Source organism: Zootoca vivipara, chromosome 3, assembly GCF_965207765.1.
Source record: "Zootoca vivipara chromosome 3, rZooViv2.hap1.1, whole genome shotgun sequence".
NCBI classification, from domain to species: Eukaryota; Metazoa; Chordata; class Lepidosauria; order Squamata; family Lacertidae; genus Zootoca; species Zootoca vivipara.
The window spans coordinates 83,997,910-84,025,233 of record NC_142586.1 but is presented as its reverse complement, the minus strand read 5'-3'; the positions used below and the strand labels follow the sequence as shown (position 1 = coordinate 84,025,233).

At 40.2% G+C, this 27,324-nt stretch overlaps 1 protein-coding gene across 1 annotated transcript in view; it reads left to right on the top strand.

The window, feature by feature from the left end:
• KIF6 (kinesin family member 6) overlaps positions 1-26,577 on the top strand; it is a 162,530-nt gene extending 135,953 nt beyond the window's left edge. Inside the window, exons 17-22 of the mRNA XM_035108133.3 lie at positions 10,903-10,984; positions 11,208-11,343; positions 12,439-12,527; positions 18,848-18,931; positions 20,367-20,473; positions 25,367-26,577. Coding sequence (XP_034964024.1) covers positions 10,903-10,984; positions 11,208-11,343; positions 12,439-12,527; positions 18,848-18,931; positions 20,367-20,473; positions 25,367-25,383 — 515 coding nt within the window. The 3' untranslated portion in view covers positions 25,384-26,577. The remainder of the gene's footprint in view (positions 1-10,902; positions 10,985-11,207; positions 11,344-12,438; positions 12,528-18,847; positions 18,932-20,366; positions 20,474-25,366) is intronic.
• The last annotated feature ends 747 nt before the right edge of the window (positions 26,578-27,324 follow it).

Here is a 27,324-nt window from a genome sequence, read left to right as displayed (position 1 = left end):
AAGTTAAAATTCAGTGAAGCTAAACTTCACTTTATCGGCATAGTATTCTCTAAGTAAATATCCTTTACACTTGGTGACTGGCCAAGTACTAAGAATGTTGCTGCTGTAGCACTTGAGAAACAGTTATGATAAAATCTAATAACTATGTTGTGGTTTTTTATTCAGGCGTAAATGAAAACCAGAATAGAAAAGCAACAGCTCAGGAATCTTATAACTCTGCACTCCGAGGTCTTAGGTCTGTCTATAATAGCCCTAATATAGAAAAAGTGGGGCATTTCCCAAACTGTGCTTTCCCAAATGTAGCCATAAAAGTATCTCCACATAAACAGAGATGGTTTGGGGGAAAGCATGGTTTTGTTGCAACCATGGTGTTACATTTGAAAGAAGGGGAGTTTGAATAATATTTTTAATAAGAAATTAATTGTTCTGAAGAAAAGATGGAAAGCTATCAGAAGGACTCTTCTGATCAAAGCGTAACTTTGATAACCATTATATGGCAATTAAGTCTAATCCCATGACTTATTTTTGAGTACAAGTGCTTAGAAAAGCACTGCATAGAAGAGTAAGAAATATAACGTTTATAATATTATTGTTACTTAATATTTCAGGGTTTTTATAATAAAGCATTAACGAAATCCAACTCTCTTTGATTGGGGATTTTTGATTTCTTGTTCAAGAATGCCCATTTAATTTATTATCCCCCTTTCAAAGGATCTTATCCAGAAATGTTATGATAAAAATTCATGGATGAAACATATTGAGTTTTAGAAAGATTTTAAAAAATAGGATGACAGCACTGCAATTTAATAAACTTGCAGGCAGGTTTGTCAAGATTTTCTCCTTAAGCCTGCAGTTGGGGTAGAAATAGTGTCATCTTTCTATTCATTTAGATTTGGAGACATTTGAGTTCCCTTTAAACTAGTGTTTTGTTTTTGTTTGTTTTTTTATTCCATTCTCGTAAATTGTTCAAACAGCTTAGGATACATTGATTACAGAAATTATCTTTCTTCTCTCGGACTTGGGACCATGCATGCTGTTAATGCTGTGCTTGTATATTAAGTCCATAAACTGTATGTTCCCAAGGACTAATTCACATATCCATGATTTCATGGATTCATATTTCATGAGTCATTTTGGACTTACAGCTGTCCATGGAGGCACAGGTTAATTCTGTGTCCAGGGCGGCTGTCTACCATCTCCATCTGGTACGCAGGCTGAGACCCTACCTGCCCGCAGACTGTCTTGCCAGAGTGGTGCATGCTGTAGTTATCTCCCGCTTGGACTACTGCAATGCACTCTACGTGGGGCTACCTTTGAAGGTGACCCGGAAACTGCAATTAATCCAGAATGCGGCAGCTAGACTGGGGACTGGGAGCGGCCGCCGAGACCACATAACACTGGTCCTAAGAGACTTACACTGGCTCCCAGTACATTTCCGAGCACAATTCAAAGCGTTGGTGCTGACCTTTAAAGCCCTAAACGGCCTCGGTCCTATATACCTGAAGGAGCATCTCCACCCCCATCGTTCAGCCCGGACACTGAGATCCAGCGCCAAGGGCCTTCCGGCGGTTCCCTCATTGTGAGAAGTGAGGTTACAGGGAACCTTCTCGGTAGTGGCACCCGCCCTGTGGAACGCCCTCCCAGCAGATGTCAAGGCAATAAGCAACTTCTTTTTTTTTACTTTTAGAAGACAACTGAAGGAGGCCCTGTTTAGGGAAGTTTTTAAGCTGTGATATTTTAATGTATTTTGGTATTGGTTGGAAGCTGCCCAGAGTGGCGGGGGAAACCCAGCCAGATGGGCGGGGTATAAATACATTTAATAATAATAATAATAATAATAATAATAATAATAATAATTTGTAGCTGCTGAATAGGCAAAGTGCCCGCATTGAGAAAATATTGTGTTTGAGATAGTCAAGAGAAATGAAATCAACATACTTGATTATTATGATCACACATTGAGGACAACACAGAATGTTATATTCATCAGGTGATGAACATGTACAGTATATATGCATTCAGTCTACATAGGTTGGCATTATAGCTTTTCTGGACTGCAGTTGTTGTAGTGGACCTGTTGTATATAATGCCAAGCAATTCTAGAATAAATATGCCAACATCTAACCCCCCCCCTCTTTCTTCTTCTTCTTATTTTTTGGATGGAATCCCTTATATGGGATTTGTATATAAATTTTCCCTCAGCTCTTTTTACTGGCCCATGTAGGACCAGCATGGATAGTTGGCCCTGGTGAATATTTGACGTTTTCTCCCCTTATGGCTTTGATCTATGGGCTGCCACTAAAACAAGGCTGCATTTTAAGCTGCATTTTAAACTGTATTCTAATTTATATTTTAATCAACTGGTTTTTTAAAAAAATGTTTTTATTGTATTTATATTCAGTGTTAGCCACCCTGAGCCCCGTCTTGGGTGGGGAGAGCAGGGTATAAATAAAATTTTATTATTACTATTATTATTAATATTAGAGTTCTAATTGTCTGGGTTATTGTTTTTCATTTTGAAATAAAAGCTGGTGTTAATTCAGCATTTTATAAGCAGTTTTATGTCTCATGTTTATTTTGAAGTTTAGCAGAACCAGGAAAGAAAAAGATTTTGGGAGCAAGGTTTATTTTCCTACCTTTTAGGCATAAGAGCATGGATGCAAATCTTCATGATGTATCAGCAGTATTAATTCATCTCATATTTACTCAGGCATTGTTGAAATTTTATGCTGAGTCGTTGGTTTTTTAAGTTCAGGGAAATTTCATTTAATGGAGCACGTAATTGGCAACTTCTCACCTTCCTTATACTGGTTTTATCCTGCTGAAACTGCCATTCTGGATCATTGTCTTGTAAAGTGATTAGCCAGCCATTTTTAATTGTTGTTTACAAACAAGAGATTAAACTATATAACTTCCTAAAATATATGTAATCTAGTATTTATTTATTTAAGAAGAAGCCCAAATCCAAAATTAATAATTTGAATGTCAAAATATAGCTTTTTATTAGATCTCCAAAACTGGTTAAAGGTTAACCAGAAAACAGTGTGGCATCAATCATTTTTGCTTTATTTATTAATTAACAAAGGAATGTGTATTGCACACCTTCCATCGCCTGTGGGATCTCCAGGGCAAGTAGCAATAAATGCTATCATCAAATTTTGAAACAATGAACAGCTTAGCAATTATCAGCATCACATGGCCCAGTTTGAACACAACTCTGAGCTAAGCCATGGTGTAGAAGAAATGAGTAAATGTGCAAGTTCCCAGAACAAAGATTATAGCAGGTGCACACATCCCCTGATCCTGCTGCACTACCTGGGGCTAAGTCATGTTTTGACTTAGCACTGCATCTGAACCTAGACTCATGGTTTGTCTCCTGCAGAGAAACCAATAACAAACCCTGTGGTTTGTTTTCTCACCATTGACAGGCTGTTTCAGGTTCTGCTTCTCCACTCCTGCAACAAATTTAGTCCAGAAAGAGACTCAGAGATAGCAACAATGCTACTTACTATGTCTGTACCCCCAAGACAAGTGATAGCCTTTCCAGAATCTTGCTGGATATGAATACTTTTAGGGCAGCCTATAGTCAGTCCATTGTGTGAACAATGGGTCATTTAGCTTACTCTTCTGCTTGAAAACCGTGCTCCCTGATGCAAGCAGGATTACATCCTAGCTTCTTTTCCTACTTTGTAGGAACATTAAGCCAATGTTCCCAGATTCAAATGCAATGAAGAACTCTGGTGTGGTGCATGCCAGGATTTTGCACCAAAGCAATGGCACTTTCTTCAGGCTTCATAAACAAGGGTTTATGAAACCTTGATGGTTTTCCAAAGTGGGTCAAGTGTAAGTTCAGATGTGATTTTGTGACTGCTCATCTTTCTTGGGACAAAATGGACTGTAATGTCGTGGCTTCCAAAGTACAGATTTGAAACGTCCTGGCTGCTTATCAAAATCATATTCTGCATAGTCCACTAGCTCTCATCTTTCTCTTGGGAAAGGTTCACCTGCTTGTTCTCTGAGACATTCAAACTGCAGCACACTTCCTGGGAAGTTTCTGTGTCACTGGAAGCATGAGCACTACGCTCTTTTGAACTCTAGAAGAACTCTGATTCCTTTATGTTCATGATGTTGCACTGAGCCATGGCTGCCTACATGAACCCAGCATGCTAGATGGTTTCTAGCTCAGCTGTTTGAAATAATTCACCTAGTTAAAAAGTGTCTTGGAAACGGGGACAATATTGTGATCCAAAAAGAAACCCCTATATTGTTGCTCTGCTTTGAATTCAGTGGAAGTGAAACTCCTTCAGAAAGTACTGCATTAAAAATCTAGGGAAACAACTATCAGCACTTCTGTAAGTGGGATTTTTCAGGATTGAGCCTGTCAAAGTGCATGTTTGGCATTAGCTTGTGAGAAGCAAAAGCGAAGGCTGACTTGCCAAGCATGTTCCTAGTTTTGCATTGTCTTGTTAACCCAGTGCGATTTTGAGTTTAGGAACAACAAGTTTCCACATATTCACTTTGGCTAGGTCTTTGATTTTTAACGCCTTTTGGAACAGCACTATAAAATTGTCATCTCTGTGCTTTGTTCAGATCTCTTCCAGCAGAGCTTCTATTGCAGCTAATATTGTTACTAAATTTGTCTCACTTTTCTCATTCTTCTTGTATCTGGAAACCATCTGCAAGTCACTGAACTTAGTTCGAATAATGTCGCAAAGAATGCATCGCTTAATTCAAAACCTTTGCCTTTCATCAAGGATGTTAGGATTCTAGCAGCACGAAGCAACCCTAACTTCCAAGTACTTGTACCAGAGCAGCCCGTCTGTTAATTCCTCCTGTTCCATTGAACCACTTTCATCTTTGCTGCCCATGTGTGGTTGAAGGGGGACTCCATTTAATATAATGCAGCTGACTACTACAAATTCACTTTTGGCAGGCAGTGCCTGGATATGTTCTGTCTCCACATGCATGGTTTTCACTCCAGATTGGGTATTTGGCTCTTGAACCTTTCCAATTTGAATTGTCTGAAATATATAGTGTCAGTTGCATGAACTCTACAAATGTATGCAACTCACTAGCAATAACCGATGCACTAGGGTTGGGTGAGTTTCAAATGGGCTTTCTAGAGTTGCCAGGTCTCCACCTGGAGATGGTGCTTATCTGATGAGAGGCCACCCACATTCAGACAAGTACAGACCTAGTCGAACTAAGAGAAATGTTTGCCAATTTATAGAAGGACTATGTTCATAACTGTGACCAGGCTTTTTTTCCAGCTAAAGCTTGCCAGAACTGAGTTCTAGCACCTTTCAGGTGAGCGCCATTGCCATTAAAAGAGAACAAGGGAGGTGTTTATGGTGAGTTCTGGCACCTCCTTTTCAAGAATAATAGCACTGATTGTGACTTATCTATAATGTGTGATGCCATACTCAAGAATGTACATTTTTCCTTATCATGAACTCCCTTGCTTCATCTTATCTTTGATTTTTATTCAACTTTTTATGCATTTGCATTAGTATTTTCTGTATTATAAAATAACAATAAAAATTCTGCTTTAAAATATGTGATATATTTTGAAAATGTGTAAGTAGCTTGAAGGATCGTAAGTGTAGGATCTATAGATATAGCATGCATATCTACCATTTATCAGATATACTGTTTTTAAAAATGTCTAGACTGCTTCACAACATAAAGCCGTCGTAGAGGTGTACATGGTAAAAACAGAATAAAGTACGGAAGCACCAGCTCTAAAACAGTAAAAGTACTTCAATCAATTCTAGAACCACCCATACAAACTCTAAAAAAAGAAATAAATTCATCAGATATAAAATATATAAAATTTCCCCTTATAACCAGCTTTCTGCTAATTTTATCTCTGCTAATTTTTGTTTATAACCTCTTTCATAGTTAATATGTTTGTAAAGCAGCTGTTTCGTTTGATGTATCACCTGCGTATCAGGTAAACAGCTGCCCTGAAATGCTGCTATCATACCAGGTAACAGATTATTTCAAGCTGCTGCAAAACCACCCATTTTAAGAGAAACTGACTCTGAAGGTCCACCTGTGGCTCATTAACCAACTCTTGGGGATCGATCAAAGGGATTTAAAAAATCTAGAGATTATAGGCATCAATCAAATCAGCTGGGGAAGTATGTAGTTCTCTACATATGACCCCTTAGTTCTGCTTGACTTATCTACTATATTGTTTCTTTGTTATGCAGTGATTTGAGTGTCTCCTTTGGATGTGGAAAAAACCCAGGTTCCAATCTCTTAGCTATGAAGCTCAGTGGGTGGCCTTAAGCAAATCTTCAACTTTCAGCTAATGTACCTCACAGAGAGATGTTGTAAGGTTAAAAAGATGCCCTGAACAACTAACTGTGGTATGCTTCCCAAATGTATAAAGCACTATTATTATTATCTTCATTCCATTGTATTTTAAGTGGATGCTATCTAACCATCACCATTTCAGAGACATATCACAGAGACACAAGATGTTTGTGCCATGCAGTCAGAATGTTATATACTCCACTTTTCTTTTTTAAAAAAAACCATGGAGGCAAACAATGACAAATTTGTAAAATAGTAAGTTAAACTAAATAAGACATTAAAATAATAAAGCCAACACAAAAAATAAAGAGCAGCAAAGAAAACATACAGCTGAGAATCACTAACGGGAATGAGACCTTTACATTTACTTTTACCTACCTATAAGCATATTGCACCTCTGGCTGTGAATTTATCAGGCCAAACTCAATAGGTACAGATTTATATAAATGTACTACTTATTGAGTGGGGCTGTGGGTGGCGCTGTGGTCTAAACCACTGAGCCTCTTGGGCTTGCTGATCAGATGGTCGGCGGTTCAAATCCCCACTGCAGGGTGAGCTCCCGTTGATCGGTCCCAGCTCCTGCCAACCTAGCAGCTCAAAATAGTGCAAGTAGATGAATAGGTACCGCTCTGGTGGAAAGGTAAATAGCATTTCCGTGTGCTGCTCTGGGTTCGGTGTTCCATTGCACCAGAAGTGGCTTAGTCATGCTGGCCACATGACCCAGAAAAACTGTCTGCGGACAAACACCGGCATCCACGGCCTGTAAAGCGAGATGAGCGCCACAGCCCCAGAGTCGTCTGCGACTGGACTTAACTGTCAGGGGTCCTTTACCTTTACTTTTTTTTTTTTTACTACTTATTGATAGTTTTACTGTTTGCTTTTTCATGTAAGTTCCCCATAGTACCAAAAGGCATTCTAGATGTTTCTAGTCGTGTCCGACTGATAATATGGCAAACGTGGAATTGAAGCCCTGTAGATCATGACATCTTCTTGGCTTTTAGCCTATATTAAACATTTGGTCTAAAGTACTTTCAATGAAATTATTATAAATTATTTGATTTCTTTTTTGATTAAGCTGCTGAGTTTTGTAAGTAAAGCTTAATGGTTTTAGCTGCAACACTGACACGCCAAGAGTGGTCATTATTGCCCTGGTGTTCCAGCCAGAATTTCATTCCCTGAAGCTGGGAACACTCCTTTAGCCTAGTAGCAGGTTTACTTATAATTTACTTCTTTGTTAAACCAGTACAGTGGTACCTTAGTTCTCAAATGCCTTGGTACTCAAACAACTTGGAACCGAAACACTGCAAACTGGAAGTAAGTGTTCTGGTTTGGTAACTTTTTTCCAGAAGCGGAACGTGCTCCGTTTTGAGTGTTACACTTCTGATTTGAGTGCAGGGCCGTCTTAAGCATATCGGGCGCCCGGGCGCCATGGTGTGATGATCTCTCCGGCGCCCACCCCCCCGCCCCGTTTCTCACTGCGGCGGGTGGGCGCAGCCACGTGGCGCCCCCCCTTGCAGCCCTGGCGCCCTGCGCCACCCGGGCTTGCCTTAGAGCCGGCCCTGTTTGAGTGTCACATTTCTGTTTTGATTGTTACGCTGAGGGCTGTCTGGTTTTGCTATTTATTTTGCGTTTTTGTTTTTCCAGCTCTTTTTGTTTTGTTTTTGTGACAGTGTGGAACCAAGTTCAGCTACTGACTGATTGATTGTGTGACTGCAGTTCATTTTTTATTGCTTTCATTTTATGGATCAGTGGTCTCGTTAGATAGTAAAATTCATGTTCAATTGCTGTTTTAGGGGTTGTTTTTTAAAGTCTGGAATGGATTAATCCATTTTGCATTACTTTCTTTTCTTTTCTTTTATTTCAAAACCACAAAAAACAAAATACGACATCCAGTTCAAAAAATACAAACATCAAATTCAAAATCCATGTTCATTTTCTAACATAGGTCTATTACATAAGTTACCTAAATTAAAATTAAAATATACATCATTGCTCTAGACTTCCCTTTGCTGTATGTAATTGCAACGCAGTTAGAAAATTTATGTTATAAATAAAATTATAAATTCCCACGTAGCCCCACTCCCCTTCACCCGTGCGTGATCTCAATATTTTACTTCTTCCATCTTGTTGTGTTGTTTTAATTTAATTATAATCCAATTAATTCTGTTGTTCTTTTCTTGCTTTACCCTGTACATTTTACACATTATCTAATAATATTTCAATTCCGGAGCAATATTTTTTCATGTATTCCTTCACTCCATCCCACTCTTTGATTATTCTCTTATTTGAGTGGCCTCTAATAATTACCATCAATTTAGCCATTTCTACAAAGTCATAGAGTTTGTTTTGCCATTCTAATAATGATGGGATTTTCTCTCCCTTCCAATTCTTTGCAATCAATATTCTGGCTGCTGCAGTCGCGTAAAGGACTACATTTTTCTTGTCTCTGGGGATGTCATTAGATATTAGGCCTAACAAAAAAGCCTCTGGTTTTTTAGTAAACGAAATCTTAAATAATTTTTTCAGCTCCTCATATACCGCATTCCAGAATCATTTTATAATTTTGCATCCCCACCATATGTGGTAGAAAGTTCCCACCTCCCTCTTGCATCTCCAGCATAAATTAGATTGGTTTTTATAAATCCTAGCCAGTTTTTCCAGAGTGAGATACCAGCGGTAAAACATCTTCATCGTGTTCTCTTTTATCATGTAACAGGCCGTGAAGTTCATATCAACCTTCCACAATCTTTCCCAGCTTTCCAGTTGAATTGTATGTCCGAAGTCCTTCGCCCACTTTATCATTACTTCTTTGGTTGTTTCATCTTTCAGTTCCCACTCTAACAGTAGATTGAACATCCTAGAGATGGTCTTCTTTCTCGGTTGTATTAGTTCACTTTGTAGTTTTGACACTTTTTGTTCAAAACCTTTCTTTTTGTCCTGATTAAATCTGTGTACTATTTGATGATATTTTAACCAACTGTTACAATAACTGCTAATCTCCTCATAGGGTTTTAGTCTTATATCACAATCTCCTTCCGTTACTAATTATTGGTACGTGGGCCATACTGTTTCTGTGTTCCTTTTTTCCACTGCCATAGCCTCCATGGGTGACACCCACCAAGGTATTTTTGGTTCAAGGAGCCATCTATATTTTATCTATATTTTGTATAATGACTTTCTAATTATATGGTTCAGAAAATCTTTATGCACAGTCACTTTTTCATACACTAAGTACGCATGCCATCCGTAACGGTTATTCCAACCTTCCAGATCCAAGATTTCTAAATTATGTAGAGTAATCCAATCTTTAATCCATTCAGAACAAGCTGCCTCGTAATACAGTCTCAGGTCCAGGAGGCCAAATCCTCCTCTTTGAATTTTATCCGTTAATAACTTAAATTTTATCTGTGGCTTCTTTTTTTGCCATATGAATCTCGATATTTCTTTTCTCCATTTCTCAAAGCAATCTACTTTGCCTATTATCGGCAACATTTGGAAAAGAAACATTAACTTTGGCAGAATATTCATTTTAATCACCAAGATTTGCCCCCATATTGATAATTTTAATCTTTGCCAAATCTCTAATTGATTTTTAACTTCTTTCCAGGTCTTATTATAATTATCTTTGAACAAATTTATATTCTTCATTGTCAAATTTATCCCTAAATATTTTGCTTTTTGTACAATTTGTAATCCCTGCTCCAATTTCTTTTTGCTCTGTTCGTTCATATTTTTAACCATCACCTTAGTTTTTTCTTTATTTATTTTGAATCCTGCCATTTTGCCAAATTCCTCCATCTTTCTCAGCAGCTTATTTATACTTCCTAGCAGATTGGTTGGGGAAAAGGTAGGGAGATACTGCTGGATATCAGTTCCTGGTGATTTCCCCCATCTTCCTCTTCTCTGGGAGAAGCAGCATTGTCAAGATGGTGTTTTTAACTCCATCTAATTCTCAAACAGTGAAGGCAGGGCTGGGAAATGACACCTCTGAGAATATCCTGGAGGTCATAGGTACCCCTCAGAATGCTGTGTCTTCAAAGCTTGCACTAAGACCTACAATACTGAGAACCAAACTATTTGCTACTTTAAATGTATTATCGTGTGCAACGTATCTGGTTTTTAAGCATGGAAGGGGTAGAATTAAGGTTTGGATCATAGTGTGCAAGGAGAAGAGGCTACCCTTTTCTGTTAGGATTGCAGCTCTCCTCACGCCGTAGTCACGATCCCGACCCTCCGCCTACTGCTATTTTTCTTTTAAGAAACAATCCATTCAGTGTAATTGTGAATTTGATTTAACATGTAGTTTTGGCCCCAACAGGCACATTTTTACCTAGAAGTGAGATGCTAATCTTGCCCTGAGGTAAATCCAGAGGGGGGGAAAACAGTTTAAATTCACGAAAGATAAACTGCTGTAGCAAGATTGGAATCTATTCCTCTGACATAAACCGGGCTCTCTGGGTAAAAAAAAAGTTGTGCATGATACTTCTTTCTGTCAGACATATAAAGCGATTATCATTCCAGCGTATAAACATTTTCTTAGCTCTACATTTTACAACTGTTAACACTCATTATATCTTGCAGCTGTTGTCAGTCCTCGGCAAATGAATGAGCCTGACCCAATAGAAGAGACACTTCGGACACAAATTGAACAAGAGAAGAAAAGGTTGTTTTAGATTATCACATTTTTAAAACCTGGTCTCTCCAGCTTGCCATCTGTGGGATGGGGGCAGGAATGAGAGGAGTGAATTTGGTGCAGCCCTGCACATTAATTAAGAGTGTGTTTTTTTCCAGAAGCTTCCACATTATTATTCTATAACAAATTATTCTATAATGATTCATTATTATTCTATAACGAATTTTACTTATATATTTTTTCATTTCTGCAGTTACAAAACAATGTTTACACACTTGAAAGGAATGAAGATAGAGATTGAGCACTTGCAGCTACTTATGGAAAAAGCCAAGGTGAAGTTGCAAAAAGACTTTGAAATTTGGTGGTCTGAGGAGGCGAGAAACTTGCAGGTATCATCAATATTGAAACTTTGTCTTCTACTTGTTAGAGAAAAACATGGTTGAAATTATCTAAATGGGACTGTATTTAAGGCAGTATTTCTCCATTCTTACATGTACATACATACATACAGTACATTTGTATGTGCACAGGAGGAGCCCAAAATTCAGCCGCTGATTAATATAATAGGAGACTTTAATTGCATAGTGCCAGGAGTGCCTGGCCTGCTATGGTCCATGGGGTCACGAAGAGTCTGACACGACTAAACGACTAAACAACAACAACAATTGCATAGATCTTAACCTGTGTAAAATTCTAAGTCCCTTAAGTCAGTGGTCCTCAACCTTGGGCCTCCAGATGTTTATGGCAGGGGTCCCCAAACTAAGGCCCAGGGGCCAGATGCGGCCCAATCGCCTTCTCAATCCGGCCCGCGGACGGTCTGGGAATTAGCATGTTTTTACATGAGTAGAATGTGTCCTTTTATTTAAAATGCATCTCTGGGTTATTTGTAGGGCCTGTCTGGTGTTTTTACATGAGTAGAATGTGTCCTTTTATTTAAAATGCATCTCTGGGTTGTTTGTGGGGCATAGGAATTCGTTCACATTTCCCCCCCAAAATAGAGTCCGGCCCCCCACAAGGTCTGAGGGACAGTGGACCAGCCCCCTGCTGAAAAAGTTTGCTGACCCCTGGTTTATGGCCTACAACTCCCATGATCCCTAGCTAGCAGGACCAGTGGTCAGGGATGATGGGAATTGTAGTCTCAAAACATTTGGAGGCCCAAGGTTGAGGACCACTGCCTTAAGTCACTCAGATCAGCCAATGCCTCCTGATTGAAAGCCTGGAACCTGACCTTTGACATTTTAAAACCAATCTTCAACACTTTATTGTAAGGCACCAGGAATTTCTGACTTCTGTGCTAGGATGGATGAGTGGATAGAAGGAAGGAAGGGTGCTACAGAAGTAGACAACTGGTGTGGAAGATTAGAATTGTAGAGTAGGGTTTTTAAAAAGCATTTAGCATTTAATTTTAATGGAGGTGGGGCGAACCCACTGTTTTCCACATTTGACTTTTGCATCCTACCTGTGTAATGTTTCTTTCGGCCCAGGAAGAAAAGCCACTTCTACAAAATTCAACCAGTGCAGTAAAGATTCCTCCCTTGCTTCTTGAAGCCCAACCACATTCATACTCTACCAGGTAAGATGGTTATCTGTTTGAAAATATGCAATATATAATTGACTTTTTTAATGGTCCCCTGATATTTTAGTGTCACTTAGCTCGTGTCAAATTCATACACATACGAACACATACATGAAATGGAGCTGCACTTTGGAGATATAGCCACGCTAATATATATAATGAGTTGAGTTCCATTTGATGCCGTGAACCCATGTTGTTGGTTCAAACAATGAGATTGTAGAGATGGAAAAGAGATGGAAGAATGCAAGGAGTACTACTTGTAGCAGGAGCCATGTACTGTACTTTTACGTGTATAAGATGATGTTTTTTTACCTTAAAACAATGCTTAAAAATTGGGGTTGTCTTATACATGGGTAGTGCAGAGGGGGAATGGTGAAAATGATTTCTATATTGAGTAGTAGATTGTCACTGGCATTATTGCGGGTGTCCGCCTGTGATTGGGTGTTGCTGTGGCAATGTCCGCTTGCGATTGGTCGCTGCTGCGAGAATGTCTGCTGGTGATTGGTCACTGCTGCGGCAATGGCTACTGGTGATGGGGCTCTGCTGCGGCAATTAGGCATGTGATTGGTGGCGGCTGGTGTCAATCAGAAATACCATAGGAGGCTTCTGCGTTGCGTTCGATCGCAAGGAACGGAATTTGGATGAGATTTTTTTCTGGCATTCCTCCCATTCTGGACAAACTCCCCCCCCCCCATTTTCTTAATATTGAGTTCCCAAAATTAGGGGCGTCTTATAGACGGGAAAGTACGGTAAATACTCTGGGCAATATTGCTTCTAAATCCAGCACAAGTCATCCAGGGTGAACAAGGTTGCTTCTGTCCATATCCATGTCTGAACTCAAATTGGAATGGGTCATACAACCACTTCTACCCCTGACTTTAATGGGTCTCTCCCTCTGGCTAGATGTTCACTAGAAACTACCTGGTCTCACACAGATGCTTCCATTACTCCCTTCCCACCTCCACAGGAGCACCTGGTACAAAGCTGTCTCTTCTGAAGTACTGTAAATATGGAAATTCTTCCTCTTCCTAGGTTAAGTAGTTAAGAAAAACCAAAAGCAAACATGGACGAGTGCTATAAATGTAGACTAGCATTTCTCTTGGGGTTCATTTCAGTTTGGGGCTGTGTCACATGGCTATTTTTTATATGACAAATGCACCAAACGTCTGTTAGGTCTAAGTGCTAGCTATATTCTCTGATTGCTAATTTGTCTTTGAAAACTGACAAATGGATAGACGGGTGACTAGGGTGTACTATTGTTGAATTTGGTTCTTTTTCTTGGAAGCCAGATTATCAGGTAGCCTGGAGGTTATGATTATAAGGCATGTAGACGATAAAAAGCCAAGAGCATGGATAAAATGTGATATTCTATGTGGAAGAGATTGTGTGGCTCCATTTTATTTGCAGATATCTAATATCATCTATGCCATTACACTCGTAATGACCCTTTTAAGTTCTCCATGGACCTTATTGAAGGCACTTTAGTGTTATTGTGTGCTAAGCCTGCTAAACCCATTTTATGCAGCTATGTTCTCAGTGTGATGCATGAAGAATTTGTAATGGAGCTCTTGACACTGTGAAAGGGAAAAGCAAATTTTTATATCCCACTGTGCTGAAAATTTATTCTTGTCCCCTTGAAGCCTGTTTGAGGCATTAACATTTCGGAGGCAAAGTTTTTAGTTTCCTACATTTAAGAATATAAAATAACAAAATGCTTGCTTCCCAAGGATTCCACCGAACCTGAATGACACAGTAACCTAACTGATTCATTCCCACAATTGCATAGGTTGAGACCTTTTGACTTTATATTTTCTCTCAACTCTGTGGCCTTGGAGCACAAAAAAGCTCTTTGTTAAATCCATCCAGAAGCCAACTGGTAATTTACTCACAGAAAGGGATCTAACCATCATCTTCTATCAGTCAAGCTAATAGGACTAGTGAAAGTTGACAGGAATGATACACTACATAACAATAAATGTGGGTTCAGGTGTAGCTAGAAAGTCATTTGTAAGAGGAAATTTAGATAGCAGATGGATAAGTGGCTACAAAAGCTAAAATTCATGAGACCTGATATAAGAATCATACAAATGTATCACTAACATTGTTACCAGAAAACTATAACTACAAAGATTCTGGTGGCACTTTAAAGATTAACAAATTTATTATGGCATAAGCTTTCCTGGACTGTAGCTCAAGAAAGCTCATGCCATACTAATTTGATAGGTCTATCTCCAACATTCTCTGTCCACTGGAGCAAGAGGTCTTGCTGTAGCAGATGGGTAGATTTTGATATTGTGCAGCTGAGGAATCCAACACAACAGTTGTATCAACAGACATGCATTGTGCAACAAGTTGTACAATCTATTGTGCAACGAAGTTACCAGCAACCTGCTTGTGCAACTTTTATTTTACTGTAACTTGGAAGTATTTTTCTGCGCACGACTCTGCTGTGTTTGGTGCCTGCACTGAAATAGGATTTCCACTGTCAAATACCATGTAGCCCTTGGTGAATTCCATGACTGTACCTGTCGAGAGTGAGAGGGAAAGTAAAGGTGAGGGTAGCCAGTGGGTCTCAATCCTTTGGTGCGTTAGGGACTTCCCCTGCATGCGAAGACAGGCTTTGGTGGGTTGAGTGTATGAGACCAATAGTACCATATTGGGCGGAATATAAGCCACACTTTCCCCCCAAATTCTGACTGTGAAAAGTTAAAGTCCTGCTTATATTCACGACCTGACAGTATGCAGCCAGGAGTGTGCAGTTCCCTGTCCTCTCCCACAAGGCTGGGAAGGGGGAGAGCAAGAAAGGGGAAAGGCCGCCAGTGGTCCAGTGGTCAAGAAGGCAGTTCCCGCACATGCTGTAGGAGGAAATGAGGGGCAGGTGGGGCTTGTCCACCGGGGAAGGTAATCGGTGTAGGAGAAGGAAAACTCTGATCCTATACCTCCAATGGCTTGCAGTTATACTCATTTGTGATAAAGGCTTTGGTAGTAAACCCCAAGGAAAAATCCATACCCACTGCCTTGTGGGGCATTTTAAGAAGAAGAAAAGGCTAATGTGTAAACTCTATACAAATCCAGAGTTGAGTCCCTAAGATAGTGCCTTGTGCACCTCCTTCCAGCAGCTCCTGAAGCCAAGCTGTATGGCTTTGCTTTCCCTTGAACCACATCAGCAAGGCTGAGGGGGATTTTGTCTGGGCAGCCCAGGACCTCCATACACACACACTGCCCAGGTTTGTGCCCCGTGGGAGGTCACCTTGGTGCTGCTAACACAGCAAAAACAGTGTGGGAGGAAGCTGTTACAATTTACTGGTCTCTGTAGCCACAGTGGGCACTGTGATTCTCCAGTGGTTTGACCCCCCCCCCCCGAGGCACACTTCACTGTCTCTCAAGGCAAAATAAATAGCTGATACTTTCAGAAAGTTACCGAGAGATGAATACTCCCATCTTGACTCCCATTCTTTGAATGTGCAGACTTTGAAAGCAAACAGAAAATGTGAGCATCTTAAATATATTATAAAAATTAAAGGTAAAGGTACCCCTGACCATTAGGTCTAGTCGCGGATGACTCTGGGGTTGCGCGCTCATCTCGCTTTATTGGCCGAGGGAGCCAGCGTTTGTCCACAAACAGCTTCCAGGTCATGTGGGCAGCATGACTAAGCCGCTTCTGGAGAACCAGAGCAGCACACGGAAACGCCGTTTACTTTTCCGCCGGAGCGGTACCTATTTATCTACTTGCACTTTGACGTGCTTTCAAACTGCTAGGTGGGCAGGAGCTGGGACCAAACAATGGGAGCTCACCCCGTCATGGGGATTCGAACCACCAACCTTCTGATTGGCAAGCCCTAGGCCAGGCATCCCCAAACTTCGGCCCTCCAGATGTTTTGGACTACAATTTCCATCATTCCTGACCACTGGTCCTGTTAGCTAGGGATCATGGAAGTTGTAGGCCAAAACATATGGAGGGCCGCAGTTTGGGGATGCCTGCCCTAGGCTCTGTGGTTTAGACCACAGTGCCACCCGTGTCCCATATAAAAATAGGAATGTGTTAAAGGACTCCCAGTGCATAACAATGAGATTTAAAACAAGGTGAGAAATATTGTAAAAGAATGTATCACATTTCAAATAATTGAAATCTCAGTGCACACAAACAAAAAATACTTTTTCTATGTTAGACTTTATAGTAAGATAGCTGACATCTGTGAAGTAAGGCTGGTGAAATTGCCAACACTCACTGCATTGTTAGGAAGTCTATGAGCTTGTAGACCTTTCCCAAAAATGCTACGACTGAATACTCTTTCTAATTGCCTTGCTGGAAATAGCGACTCTCATCCAATTAGAGCAAATTAAATTAGTCGTAATGATCATGATTAAGAATTCTACAGAGAGGAAAGATGACAGATCCTTTTTGTTTCTGATTTTCTGAGCTCTGCATTTTGCTCTGCAAACCTACGACTGAGCAGTGAGACATTCAGAGAAATGAATACTTTGCTGAATGAGCGCCCCCACCTGGTGCCCCCAAACTACTTTTCTAAATTTGGTGTAGGAAAGTGTCAAGGAAAACTGCAGCTGTAGCAGATGCTGTGCTCTGCCCCCCCCCACCCCGCACCAAAAGAAAAAGAAAAAGCTTTCCCTTTTAAAATGTCTAAGAAAACACAGAAAGAAATTAGGGATTCTGCAAAACATTTCAAACAGACCAGTGAACATAGTGGATGGGGATTTGCCTGCTAATCTGATCATCAGGGCTGGTTCAGTTGCAAGGAAGGGTAAAGGTAGGGAAAACACAAAGATGGGTCATTGTTTCGTTCAGTTCAAAAATAGATACCAAGAGGGCAATGTACAGGGTTAACTTGGATGATTACCTTCACCTTGTATCTTCTTGCTATACTTTGGAAGGAGCATTTGCCCCTCTTCAAACAGATCTACCTTATTCTTGCAAGCATGGCTTTCAGTGAAACTCATTCCAATTCCCAGCTGTTTGTTGTTGTTTTAAATAAATGGGACAAATCTATATCTGAAGTGCATTAGACTAAGGATCTCTTTGTACAATAAAAGAACTCAGAAAACCAGAGCCATGGCTGAGATTGTACTTGCTCTTCAGTGCTGTGATTTCAGGATTTCCAGTAGTAAGGGACTTTGGTTTATTCCTGCTTTCTCAACTGGGTGGGCAGGAAGTCCTTTGCCTTGGTGGAGTCAAAAGTCTGGGACCTTGTCTTCCAGCCAAGGAGATATGCATTCTTTGCTCTTGTGACACTGTTAAGAAGCAATGCTTTCCATTCCCTCTTCATAAGTTTCTTTCTTTTTCTTTTTGCCAGAAGTATCTGTTTGGAAGCCAATTAAACACAAACTCATAAAAGCAAAAATACCCCAAGCTTGCCATCTAGTGGTTAAATCTTGGCTCAGAGTGATATGTTCAGATTTCATGTCAATGCTTGAAATAGTGGCACAGCAAATCATATGTCAATTCAAATGTTAAGGAGTTAAGTGTGATGCAAACATTTTGCTTTGCTATGGGGTGCCGTATGTCATTCTTCTAATCCACTGGTCTGCAAGTGCTGCCCTCATGAGTAGTGCCATGACCATATTTTGGTAAGTGGAGAAATGAAGAATGAAGGGAAGGGAAGAGAATCAGTAAGCTAGCGAAAAGAGTAGAGTAAGTAAGAAAGGCTTAGCTATGGGAAAAGGGAACAGCATAGAAAAGTAAAATGTAGCCCACACTGAGGATGAAATTGAAACTGGGTACAGTCATACCTCGGTTTAAGTACGCCTTGGTTTGAGTACTTTCAGTTTAAGTACTCCGCGGACCTGTCTGGAACGGATTAACCCACTTTCCATTACTTTCAATGGGAAAGTTTGCTTCAGGTTAAGTAAGCTTCAGGTTAAGTACGGACTTCCAGAACCAATTACTGTACACTCATACCTCGGGTTAAGTACGCTTCAGTTTAAGTACTCCAAAATAAAAACTTAGTTGGTCTTTAAGGTGCTGCTGGAAGGAATTTTTTTATTTTGTTTCGACTACGTCAGACCAACACGGCTACCTACCTGTAACTTTCAATGGGAAAGTTCGCTTCAGGTTAAGTATACTTCAGGTTGAGTACAGACTTCCGGAACCAATTGTGTTTGTAAACTGAGGTACCACTGTACTGTTATCTGGAATGATTATCATCTGAATGGACTTCGAAGTCCCACTTCCTTAATCCTAAGAGAATCATTCCTGACCATTTTCTTTCTAGGAAATGGCTGAATTAGACAAATATTTCACTCTTTTTTTTTATAGATTTCTATGAATTAAACATATCCTTTGTCCAATATTCTTCTCCCAGGGTTCCAAATAACAGCAGAGCCAGCTTCTATGAAGAGCATTCTGTGAAGAGCAGTGTGAGCAGTAACTCACCCTCAAAAGCAAGGTATGCAATAACTGCCGTCTTCAGAATTTTTTTAAAAATTGGAACACATGGAGAATTGCTGTGCACACTAGTCCTGCCACCAGTGTTGCCATCTCTACCATCCACTGCTGCATTTGCTCCTTCACACACTGTGTGGAAAAACTGAAAGGGGAACCTATGTGCATTCAGGGGAAACTCAACCATACAGAACATGAAACCCTTCCTCCCCACTTGCCACACTCCTGATCAGGATTGGGGCTCTCATGCAGCTCTTTTTACTTGAAAAGGGAAGTGATCGGTGGTTTGGCCCTTAAAGTGGCTTGTACGTGAAACTGCAGTAAAATATTCTTGCCCATAAGGACTTGCAGATTATGTGGCTTGAGAATATAACATGCTACTGAGCCTTACCATTTTTATATCATTTTTTTTTTGCAACAGCCCTAAAGAGATAGATGTTACCCAAAGTCATTTAAGAAGCCTGTGGGATTTGATTCAGGTGGTTTTTGCACAGGTAATATGCAGAGGTTGCTGCTTTGCTCCAAGCAGTCTGGATAACCTCCGTGTGCATGCAACCATAGAATGGCCTGGAAGCTTTGCTGAAGGGCAGCATATCAATATTTTAAATAAAGAATGGTGTTTTCCCCAACACTCAGTTTCAAATAGCTGGAAAATTGATTTTCTCCTTCTTTTTAAGAACGTAATGTGAGTACGTGTTGATTGTAAAACAGATATGTGCAATTTGCAAATCCAATGCTCTCTCAAATTATGCTGATTGCTACCAAAACAGAACATAATCCACCAGCCCCTGTTCCATCCAAGAGTCCTGAAATAAATGAACAGAGGTTGTGTAGCACTTTGTGGATTAGGCCTATATCCTGAAGACAGAAAGCACAAGTTATTTAAATTGTTTTTAAGGCTTTAACCCACCCTGGGACCTTAGGGTGAAGAGCAAGAAGTAACAATAACAACAACAACATACAACAACAATATACAAATATGGTATCTGAAGAAGTGTGCATGCACACGAAAGCTCATACCAAAATATAAACTTAGTTGGTCTTTAAGGTGCTACTGAAGGAATTTTTTATTTTGCTTCGACTCAGACCAACACGGCTACCCTGTTTCTCATATTTTAAGACATACCCATAAAATAAGCCATAGCAGGATTTTTAAGCATTCAAGGAATATAAGCCATACCCCGAAAATAAGACATAGTGATAGGCGCAGCAGCAATGCCGGCCGCGGCAGGAGGAGGAGGAAAAAAATAAGACATCCCTTGAAAATAAGACATAGTGTGTTTTTTTGAGGAAAAAATAAATATATGACGTGTCTTATAATATGAGAAACACGGTACCTACCTGTAACTAACAATATACAAAGTTATCCACAAGAAGGAATACAAAATTTAAGCAGTAGAAAACTCAGATGAAAGCTTAAATATACTTTGTTATTGCAGGATTTCACCGGTCCAAAGTTCATCTATCTCCTTCACAGGAGACCACCAAACAGATGCTGACATTCTAGCTTTCATTAGGGCCAGGCAGAATCTCATACAAAAGAAAGGTAAGCCTTGCTAAGTGCACTACTGGTTATAGCATTAACTATCTAGGGATATGATGCCATCTCATCCAGGTTTATAGCAAAGAGTCAAAAGCATATGTTTCATAAATGTGTCCCAGTATGGAGCATGGTCACATTAATTCATGTTATGGTAATGTCTGTATTCACCATAGTCCTACTCATTGTTTTTAAATGCACTGTTATGCTTACCATTTAGGATGCTCTTGAAAGGTTGGAAAAACTTATCATTAATGAAAGGAATTATTATTATTATTATTATTATTATTATTATTATTATTCTTTATACCCCACCCATCTGGCTGGGTTTCCCACTCTGGGCACCTTCCAACAAAATATTAAAATTACATTTAAACATCAGTCATTGAAAACTTCCCTAAACAGGGCTGCGTAATATGTGTGTAATATGTTAACAATAATATGCATATAATATTATGTGTGTAATAACAAACCTGCTTCATAGTATTTCTTCTCAGTAAGGTTCAGTTTTGATATAATTTCCTATATTGCTCTTGAGAAAATTAGAAGAGCCCTGGTGGTTCTTATTCTCTTGAATTCTCTCCTCCCTGCCATCCTTGACTCTGCTCGTTAAGCATGTTGGCATCCTCTTGGTCTTGGTGGTACTTTTCATGAACTGCAGTGTACATTCTAGCTGAGCTATTATTATTGCAGTTTTAAATAACTTTCCTGTGGTATAGGGTTGCTCTCGTATGTTTTTTCTGTGACTGCTTCCATAGTACAATGGTGCTGCTGAGACATTGATTTTGTGCAATCACCAAGAAGCAGTATTTAAAGGGAGACTTAATGAGGCACTGTGTTATCCAGAAATGCCCATTGCCAAGATCCTTGGCCTGCATAATCCTGATGCAGAAGAAAGTTCCATTTATCAAAAGTTCCTTGCAAAGTGAATAAAAAGCTTGCTGCTTGTTAGTTCTGCCCCTTTTATTGCTGCTTACTGAGCATGGAAGCAAGATTACCAATGGACAATTGACTAATTGCACTTCAGTATATCCAGTAGTTCAGTAGTAGTTCAGGGTTTTAGGACCCAGGTGGCGCTGTGGTTAAACCACTGAGCCTAGGGCTTGCTGATCAGAAGGTCGGCGGTTCGAATCCCTGTGACGGGGTGAGCTCCCGTTGCTTGGTCCCAGCTCCTGCCAACCTAGCAGTTCGAAAACACGTCAAAATGCAAGTAGATAAATAGGAACCGCTACAGCGGGAAGGTAAACGGCATTTCCATGTGCTGCTCTGGTTTGCCAGAAGTGGCTTTATCATGCTGACCACATGACCTGGAAGCTATACGCTGGCTCTCTTGGCCAATAATGCGAGATGAGCGTGCAACCCCAGAGTCGGCCACGACTGGACCTAATGGTCAGGGGTCCCTTTACATTTACCTAGTCCAGAACCTAAGTCAGAGCAATGGTCAAGCCAAGCCAGTGTCCTTTTTCTATAGTAGCCAATCAGTTTCTTTTGGGAACCCCACAAGTGGGACTTGAAAATAATTGCCCCTCCTGCTGTTCTCTAGCAACTGGCAGTCGGAAGTATATTGTCATTACCCCTGGGGTCCAGCAATTGCTAGGACACTGAAACAGAGTTTACATGGCCAGTAGCAGAGAGCTGGTTTAAAATTCCTGGTTCTCATCCTAATCCTAGTGATCAGGACCTCCACTGAACTTGAGGCTGGATGGCAGGCACACCAAAGGTAAAGACAGTCATGTTGGCCAATAAGAAAAATATCTGTATTAAGACCAACCAAAATGTCACAAAATAGTGAGCAAGCTTTAGAGTTCTCCAGAACTCTTTGTCAGGCTGGATGTTAAGCAGAGGGGTAATCTGGCTTAGAGATATAGCCATCAAGTCTGCTTTAGTCCTAGTCTTTGCATGGAGTGTAGAGATGGCAGAGGTAGATGGATTAGGTTCTCCCAGGAGCTACACAGGCACAAACGAATATGCACAATGACTGATATCCTGCTTTTGAGAATATAAAATCAAACAGTTACTTGGATCTATTTCCAGCCTTAAGTGTTTCCAGTCTTCTTGTTAACCAGAGAACAGAAGTAAAGGAAAACACTGTGGTTTTTATATACTGGCAAAACTGGAAATTAATTTTAGGTAGCATACAAGCCAATCATCCCTCACTTTGCTAATGCAAATGCCTACACAAGTAGTCCTTTTTATATTGTAAATGAGCCTTACCTGCTCTTCATTTTAAAGGTTCTTTGTGCAGAATAGGATGGGCATCTGAACCTGGGCTCAATCCACAAAACCTTTCCATTTACATGCACTACATACCCAGGCTGTGTGCAAACCAGCCCTTGGATGATGAATGTATTACATTTCACTCGCTTAGGAAGGTAATTAAAAATGGCAAGTGGTAGAAGGCATTCAGTATTAAATAGACAACAGTGGCACCCAAAGGTAACAAGGAAGCTATTAATCTTTATAAAGAAAAGAGAGAGATTCTTTGTATCAGCGGTTCTGTAGGGATGGGAGCAAATTATACAGAACACATGAAAGCAGCTGTGATTAGTGAAGCAATAGCTTTCCATCACCATGCAATTGCTGACGACAGCATTACTCAGCAAGCTATCAGCACCTGCCAGATGGTGTTAGCATTATCCCATAGCAGAGTTTTAGTCTATCTCTGTGGTTATCAGCAATAATTGTTGGGTGTAAACACCTTCCATCCAGAGCAAACATTTAGACACTTAGGCTTTGAGATGTCATGTGTCTCAATTTAGTAAACTTGTTGTCAGGCACTTTCTAAATATATCATGATGCTGAATTGTAAGGTATTCCCCAACAAACCATGATGAAATAAAGCTGGTGAGTTTGTCACCCGATTTCAGTACACCAAGAAAGCATGGCCAACAAACTAGGAAAAGTGCAGATAAGACAACAAAGGGTACTCATGCCCTAACAAAAACCTAGTGGGGCTATATCTAGATCAGTTTTAGTAATTATGTAGGATGAGTGATCTGAATAAGTTATGGTGGGATCTATTACCCATCCTAGTAAGTAAGTAAGCAAATTTTTATTTATACCCCGCCCTCCCCGACCAAGACAGGGCAACTAGCATCAAATATCAAATACATTAAAACACAATGAACACAATCAAACAATTGATTAAAATACAGCTTAAAAATTAGAATCAGGATAAAATCCTACATTGTTCAGGAGATCTATTCATGGGATAAAGGTGGACTGTGGGCACATGAAACTTCCCTTCTGTGAACATCCTTAAATTAACGAATTTTAGGATTAACTAATATTACAACAGGAAAATTCTGGGTGGTGTTTGGGTGCTGTTCTCTCCTGTTATCAGAGACCAGAAACTATGGATTCTTTGTTAGGCTGGAGTTCAGGACCTTGGATAGCTCAAGCAGGCTATTAGTTCCAAGGAAGATAGAGGCCCTTTATGCCTTTTGGACTAGACTACCTCTCTCAAGCTCCACCCTTTGCTGAAGAGTGGAGTGCCTTAAAGGGGTAAGGCTCAGGCCTGGAGCCTCACACTCATGCCTTATGTGCTGCTTTCACTGCAAGCAGAGAGGCAGGTAAGGCCTCCCTTTCCCAGCAATCTGGCTCGAACTGCTATCTCTGGGGGTTCCAGTTTGAAGCAGCTCTAGCTAAAAGGACTTGTGGCTGATAGGCTCTGGCTTAGGCCGAGTGTTGGGGCCAGCATTTCTAAGGTGGTACCACTGATCTCTTGCAATCTAGCTAGAACCTCCTATTTGCCTTCAAACTTTTTTCAGATTGTCTTGATCTGCAAAGCCATGTATAGTTGATTTCCAGGTCCCATCATGAATGCAGGAACCCTCTGGTCCAGATTTTACAGTCAGGAAACTTTCAACTGCAGTTAATGTACCTTTCAAAGAGTTTCTGGTGTACAATACTCCCACATCTGCTGGGATAGAGTCAAAGCCACAGCTTCCAATAATATATACTCCTTTTTCTGCAGCAATTTTTCTGGCTGCAATTCAGGATCAGGATCATAGCAGGTGTTTATGAAAGTATTGAAAATAACTAACCATTTTAGAAAGATTTTGGTATTTTATTTTTGAATCAATAGTGGTTTAGGGGGAGTGCTATCTGAGCACCCATATTTACAGCTCCTTTTCCTAGTGACTATCTTTCTCAGTCAATGGCTGTCTTTACACTGAATGAACAACAGAACAATGGTGGTTCTTTTCTTCCTGCTCTAGGAAGCTAGTTGCCCAAGTGCCCCCTCTGGCATTGTGGAGCCTATACTAGACTTTGGTAAATCCGTGAACTTAGGGTGATGAAAAAGGCCAGGTGGTGCCTAGAGTGCAAGTGAAAGATGTGCTGTGAAGCTGACCGAGCATGAGTAAAACAACATAAGCTTGCTTCAGTGTGGTGGTGAGGGTGGTGAAGAGGGTCCACTTCTCTGCATCTATCACACCCTCAAATAGTTGTCCAGTGGAGCTTTTTCAACAGTCTGAAGTCTGTTGACATATACTCCAGGGAATGGCATTTTAGATGATTTGGAAGCCCATTCTGAATTGTTTGCAAGGCATTTCAAGGATAAAGTTGCTCACGTCTGTAGCAGTCTTGAGCCACATCCACATTCACTGTAGTCTCCAGTGAAGTGTCAGCTATAACTTCTAATGTAACTTCTTGGGATCGGTTTTAGTTGATTTGGAGCTGTAGAACCTTTGGTGCTGTTCCCCCACCTTCAGCTGGAGGTCACTAGGGTGGTCATGCATTGAAAAAGCCCAGAAATAATTCATGGTATCACATTTCTTGCGGTTGAGAACTGTAAAGAAGAAGGCCGGTCTTTGCTTTTCCTAACATTCCTAGATTAATAATTACGAGTTTAAACCTAATGATTTGTGCCTGACACCTTTTTCTTTACCCTTTCAGGATTGGGAAACAAATGAATTTTGTCATACAACAAGCTGCCATTTCAAAATAAAAACTAGCAGTGCAGAGCTACTGCAACACCAAATGAATGGACCTTTGAGCTGCAGCTGAATTTACAGGAGGCAAAAATCATTGGTTTTGTCCAAGGAATAACATGACAAAACGTAAGCAACTGAAGAGGATATCCTAGCTTATGATATGGGGAATCGGATGGCCATTTTATGTAGCTTGTAAATGTTTCGATTATTTAGCAATTCTAATAACACTTTTCCGTGCCTAGCACAAGCAGAAGAACTCTTTGCCTGGGATATTTTTTTTATCCCTGGGAATCTTATGAAAGAGTTGCCCAGTTCTCCGCAGGTTGGATTTACACATCATGTTAGTGTTTTGGGGTTTTTTTGGCTTTGGTTTGCTTTGGCTCAGTAGCACTGTGCAAAACGCATCAATTATTTTTATCCCTTATAATTATATTTAGAGCTGTTAATTTAATACCAACAAACTTTTTTTAAAAAAAATGTGAAAAGCCAACTTTCATATATTTGGATATTATGAATTAGATTGCTAAATCTGATCTTCATTATAAAAGGAAATTTTCATAGCTATATTTGCAAAAGAATGAGGTTGTTAGTTAAATTGTAGTCCATGGAGTCCTAGTCTGTGAAGTTGAGAGCTCTGTGTTTTTAAACTGCTGGATTATTTTTCCAAATCTGTTTTTGCTTTTTTGCATATAGGATTTCCATTATTGCCCTTGAGATGCTGAGAACCTGTATGTTTGTGGACCCTCTTCCCCTCTATTTTTGGATAATGTGTTATCATCAACTATTGTTGGAAATGTTTGTGCTCAAAAATCAGTTCCTGTTCAGGGCTTTGCTGAACGATGACTGCCATATATCAGAAAATAATATGTTACTAAATACAGAAAGACCACCAAAAAAAACATCACTTGACACAAGCTGAGAATTAATCAATGTGTAAAGGAAAATTGTAATGTTTATCCTGAATTTCTCCTCTTTATGTCAGTAAAATCCACATTCTAAAACTTCTAGACAATGAGCTTTACATCAGAGATTCACAGAATTTGTCATGGTTGGCATGTGAAGTGTGTTTGCATGTATTTTACATTTGCATGCATTTTATTTGTGGGGGCTCAGTAAAGCTAAATAAAGACACTCTCACTCAGAGAAATAGAGAGATGGGTAGAGAGAACAACAGCCATATGCAATTGAATGTTTTATTTTTCGAGCTGACTACACATTTTCTGCAAATGACCCTGAGCCCTGGGATTTATCTCTTTTTTTAGAAAAACAATCTATGACCTATGGGATATTGGCACTCAGAAGCAATATGTGCGGGAAGGAGGGTGTTTAACCTTTTTTCATGTCTGTATCTTTGCCACTCCAAATTACCAGTTCCCAGTTCCTTGGCCCCATATGAGATGGAGGGATCAAGAGAAGATCGAAAAGGTTGAGCAGTTCCTCTCTCACCATGACTTCTCTGCTCTGAATTCTCCTTCCTGGAGCTGCTTTCTTTCCTTCCTGTCTCTATTATAACACAATGTGTAATGAACCAGTTTCCCAGAGGAGAGCCTTGAAACAACTATATGACGGTTGTGTCTAAGGAAGCCATGTGAGCCATTTAATCCAACCATCTTCTCATTGCAGGACATCCATAGCTAGAGCATCCTCAGCGGCTAAATATATCTAGTTCCTTGAACTTTTCCTCATAGCACCTGCCCTTCATACTGGCAGCTATCCATATTACCCTCTTCTGAACCTGTTCCTATTTGTCTATGGTGCTCAGAACTAGAAGTTATCCTTCCCATGATTTGGTATCTATGGTTATTTTAGATAAAGCGTAAAGGGGCCCCTGATCATCAGGTCCAGTCGTGTCCGACTCTGGGGTTGCGGCGCTCATCTCGCTCTATAGGCCAAGGGAGCCGGCGTTTGTCCGCAGACAGC